This window comes from Echinops telfairi, unplaced genomic scaffold (genome assembly GCF_000313985.2).
Source record: "Echinops telfairi isolate 266 unplaced genomic scaffold, ASM31398v2 ScPeMD7_2573;HRSCAF=3158, whole genome shotgun sequence".
Classification (NCBI taxonomy): Eukaryota; Metazoa; Chordata; class Mammalia; order Afrosoricida; family Tenrecidae; genus Echinops; species Echinops telfairi.
Genome location: NW_022106471.1, coordinates 16159656 through 16164545, shown reverse-complemented (window position 1 = coordinate 16164545; position 4890 = coordinate 16159656). Strand labels below are relative to the sequence as shown.

The window sequence follows — 4890 nt, the reverse complement described above, 5'->3', positions numbered from 1 at the left end:
GTGCGAGACTCTGACCAATATCATGACTCCTTTTTAATAAAGGAAAATAGCCATGCAACCCCACGGAACTGACTCTTCCCTACAGAGATACCTGTAGACGCATGAGGAGGCCTGGGGCCGTGGGAACCCAACCAGAGGCTCCTAAGAGGGCAGGCCTGGCGACCTGACCGTGAGAGCTCACAAAGGTGGAGACCTCGCAGCACAGCCCACCTCCATCACGGGTCAGTGGCAACTAACTAAGAACAACAGACTCCAAGCAGAGAGTGAAACCCCTATAGCATAGCCCACCCTTCACCATGGGTCTCTAAGCTAGTATCCACTCAATGAGAACTTCGAGAGCAATGGGCATTCGCCTGTCCACTGTTCTGAGTAACTTAGACATCTGGGCACTAACAAAGTTTACTCATTAGTAGTATTCCAATCAGTGGAAGCAATCAGTCTATATTTGTTTAATGACACAAACCTTTTTACTGAGTCAAACATTTAAAAACTTGTGTTGTGCCAAGCTCCTGTTTTACGCTCCCTAGATACTGGACAAAGACACTCCAAGCCCCACACTGAGGGTCTACTGCGGTGAGGGACATCCTCGAGTACTCACCACCAAGGGCATGAACTGGGAGGGCGAGGGCTTCACCTTACTCACTGCTGTGACCATCACCGCCGTGTCACCTGACTTGGGAGACAAACAGCAACGTTAGCAATTCCCTTCAAGATCGTCTCTGGACATTTAAGTAGCCACCGAAGGAGTCCTCACTCCAAATAAGGGGGCATTATTATTCTGTGATTGGATAATTATCTACATCTACAAATGGCCAATCTGAGGCCCTTCTCTAAGACCCCCGGTCAGGATCAGGCAGCCATGAGGCTTCTCTGGAGCAACGGGACCGGAAGGCTCACCAACAGCTCAGCCACAGCTAATATATCGACTCACACCCAAGTATCACTACTGAAGAAAACAGTCGACATCATTTTCTCCAGACAATCATAAAGAGCATCTATTAATGCCAACAGGATAAATCAGAGCCCCAAATTTATAAGCAATCTTCAAGGCCACTTAACATACCCAGGCTTCTGCCTTCCTGGCTGCCCTGGCATTGATCTTACTTACATCTAAATTAATTTCCAGTACCACAATTTTATGAAGTTCTACGATATTGAAAAGATACCCAGTTTCTGCAACCATTTAGTGATGAGATTTATAAAAGCTCAACTTTTTACCTGCACTACGGCAGAGCCATCTGCAAATCTGGCCAGTTTTCCAGAGGATAGCTCTAATTTTCTGTAAAAAAATAAAAAGCAACACAAAAGGACTTAGGCCATCAATATAATTCCCAGCTTAGTACTGATTAAGAAAAAGAATGAAAGATTCTAATGGAACTCAAGGTTGCCACACCCTATAGCTCTGCATCCAGGGAGGAAAAGGGATAGTGTTTAAAATCATTAACAAAAATTCAAGGGGTGAAAGGGATTAAGGGGAGGTAATATAGAATAAGGACCTCAATAACAATGATGGGCAAAACCCCACAAGAGTGGTGTATGAGATGCTTAAGGAAGAATAGCAAAGCTAATGGCATAGGATCGATTCTAAGTAAGAGAGGCATTTCAGGGGGTGCAGAGCATTCAGGATAGGTCTTAATCCAGTCACCTTTGAGATAGGAGAACAGATTAGGAATCAAGGCAAAGAGGCCTCGGGCCAGCAGGCAGACCCCACATCATACACAGGTCAGGCATCACACACCCCTCAGAGCCTCTTGAACACTGAGAAAACCAACTTGTGAACAGTCGTTCAGAAGTTCACAGTATTCCTCGGACAGCAGCACCGAGATACTGAGACAGCCCGTACAAAGAGGCTCGGCATGGCTAGTCATTCAAGAAACACAACTCCAGACCACAAGGAGATATCACTTTGCATTTGTTTTAGAAAACACTTGCTGAATGATGTGAAGTGTAATCTTGGTCGTTACATAGTCTCATGTCAGCGTGATAGCATTAAGAGTGAAGGGATGGAGTTCAGCCTGTCAATCAGGTCACAGCCTGATGACGCCTCCTTGTGGGTGTGGCCTTCTCAGGAGGATTTGGGGAATGTGCCCTCTCTCTGCCTTTGTCTTCTTGTTGACAAGCCACTCGGAGAATGCTGAGACCTGTTAGGAGCCACTCTCTGTTTGGAGAATGCTGAGACCTGTTAGGAGCCGCTCTCTGTTTTCACCTCCGGTTGGGGAGACACACTGAGCCACGCTGAGACCTGCAAGAGCCTGGGAGATGCTTCCACCACCACTGGATCCACGGGACTTTACACCCACTGGCCTGTGAGTCTCCTGCATTCTGCATCATTGCATGTGACTGCATGAGTCTGAAGAAAGATTTTTGGACTAGTATTGGGCTTATGGGCTTGATCTGGACTGGGCCGGGCTGCTTTCTTAATACACAATTACTCTTTGATATAAAGCTCTCTCTTACACATATGAGTGTCCCTGGATTTGTTTCTCTAGTCAACCCAGACTAACAGATAATCCAACAACGTTCACCAAGAAATATTTTTTAAAAACCTAGACTATCCTGATTTGGCATCTGCATACATCGCTAACTCACAGCTCACCTTTCGTTTCATCCTAGGGAGTTTTTCACAGCTACCTAAATGCACTTTGCTTTTTCATGTCTGCAAATGCACACACCCTCTTGATCCTGCTACTTTCTTTTTGCTTATTCCTCCTCTTCCTTCAAAGCCTCACTTCCCAGGGAGTGGCAAGCTTCCCCCAAATAAAACAAACAACCCCCCCCTCCTTTTGTTAAACTCTCTGCTCAGGGGCCTTGGAAGGTGGAGCAGAACCCCCTTCCGCCCCCTCCCACAGTGTTCCCAAGGCCGTAATCGTCACAGAAGCTGACTGCCATGCTGTCTCCCATGGATCCGCTGGTGGGCTTATCTCACGACCCTTTAGCTCGCAGACGAGCACTTTATCCACTGCCCCACCACTGCTTCTAATTGCGAGCTTCAGGCATGAAAAACATTTGTGCTGCCAGAGTGCCCTGTGCATACTTCTCTTATCGTGATCCCCACCCCAAACCTGAGTTTAACCTTGATCCTTATCAAACACTGCATCTCCACAGCCTTGCTCATAGATGCTGAAAAATGCTTACTGAAGTGATAAAGAAGCCCTTGCTTGAAAAGTTCAGGTGAACATCAAGTTCCTGACATGAAAAACACCAACCAGAGCAGGCGTTTCCCTTTCTTTCTTCAGCTACTCTTGGCCCTCTGTCAACCAACCCAAGACCAAATGCTCTGCCATCGAGGCCAGTCCGGCTCAGACTTTACGTAGGGTTTCGGGGGCTCTGTGAATCTCTGCCGGTGCAGACGGCCTCATCGCTCTCTCACACAGCAGCTCGTGATTTGACCCAATGACCTTCCGGTTAGCAGGTCCAAGGTCCAAACCCACCTCGAGGGTGTTGGTAAGAACACGCAGAACAATATAACTTGCTTGGATCCTAGCTGCTACTCCCTCAGTCTGTGCGAAAAAGGACAAAGACCGCCATAAACTGCTTTCCCAGTAAGTACGGCAAATATTTCAACACACGACACAGCTATAGGAAAGGTGCAGGTGGATTACTAATGAACAATTCTGAAACCATTATGTCGTGCAAATTTGGAGGGCGCTGGGGCCATCATCTTGTTGCTTTGCGTCGCCGGTGCCTAGCACATACTTGTCTGCGGAATCAAATGCTCTGGGTGATTGCTTCAAGTCCGTCCCCACCCCACCCCACCCCGTGAGCAGGGGGTTACACGCTGGGCTGCTAATGGCAGGGCCCACAGTTTGAACCCACTGGCCGCTCAGAGGGAGAAAGTTGAGGCGTTCTCCTCCCATAAAGATTTAGAGCTTTGGGAACCCACGGGGCCAGTTCTACTCTGTCCTATAGGGTCGCTATGAGTCGGCAAGGACTCGATGGCAGTGGGTTCGTTTTCTGGGGGGAAGCACTTCGTCGGAGAAGCCTGTGCAGCTCCATCATTGTCGAACCGAGCTCAGCAGGCTTTTCAAGGGCTGATGCTTTGCAAGTAGATCACCACACCTTTCTTCTAGGTGGGCCCGAACGTCCCACCTCGGGGCTTGGAGCAGCCAAGTGCACCACCCAAGGAGTCCCTCGGAAAGTAAAGGGGACGGGAGCCCGGACCGGGGCAAAAGCAAGCTGCAGAAACCCACAGGGCACGCGGCTAAGGCGCACGGAAAGGAGCGAGACTGCAGACCCGGGAAGGGGGATGGCGGACTGTCGATGTGGGGTAGGAGGCGCGCAGAGCAGCGGCCTGCGCTGTGCCTCCACCCGGAGATGGGGCGTCTGGACTGGCCGCAGGACGCCTCGTGGAAGGGCGGGAGGCACGTCGGGCTTACCTGCTGCCTAAGTCCACGGCCACAGCTCGGGGCCCCGAGCCACCCCATCGCGCTCGCGCTTGCAGCGGGGTGAGCGCCCGAGGCCGCCCGGGGAGGCCGAGGGGACCCCAGCCCGGCGGCCCGAGCCGGACGCACCCGCAACAGCGCCTGCAGGCCGCCATGACACCCGACACGCGACCAGCCCGAGCTGCGCCGCGATTGGCTCACACGGGCCGCGGGGCGGGGCCTGGCCCCGTTTCGTTTCCGTGGTGCCGGGCAGGACGCAGGGAATTGGAAACCTTGGCGAAACGTCTTACGGGGGCCCAGGAGGGTCAAACTTCTTCGAGCGTGCTTGCTATGGGACCTAGTTTGCCCTTTCCCTAGTTAAAGACTCCTAGGCAGATAATGTTCTGTGTGTTTGTTTTTGCTGCCTTGCTCGAAAGAATGGCCTACAATAACGTAAACCGACAGAGGCAGTTAATGCAAGTGTTTAATACTTCAGACTCACTTCTCTCAAGTCGACTCCAGCTCATGG

At 50.8% G+C, this 4890-nt stretch overlaps 1 protein-coding gene across 1 annotated transcript in view; it reads right to left on the bottom strand.

Moving 5' to 3' along the window:
• Positions 1–4537, bottom strand: part of PNPT1 (polyribonucleotide nucleotidyltransferase 1) — a 42009-nt gene extending 37472 nt beyond the window's left edge. The window contains exons 1-3 of the mRNA XM_004710208.3: positions 4377–4537; positions 1219–1279; positions 599–673 (exon numbers count right to left, since the gene is read on the bottom strand). Of these exons, the coding sequence (XP_004710265.1) occupies positions 599–673; positions 1219–1279; positions 4377–4537 (297 nt within the window). The remainder of the gene's footprint in view (positions 1–598; positions 674–1218; positions 1280–4376) is intronic.
• Between the last annotated feature and the right edge of the window lie 353 nt (positions 4538–4890).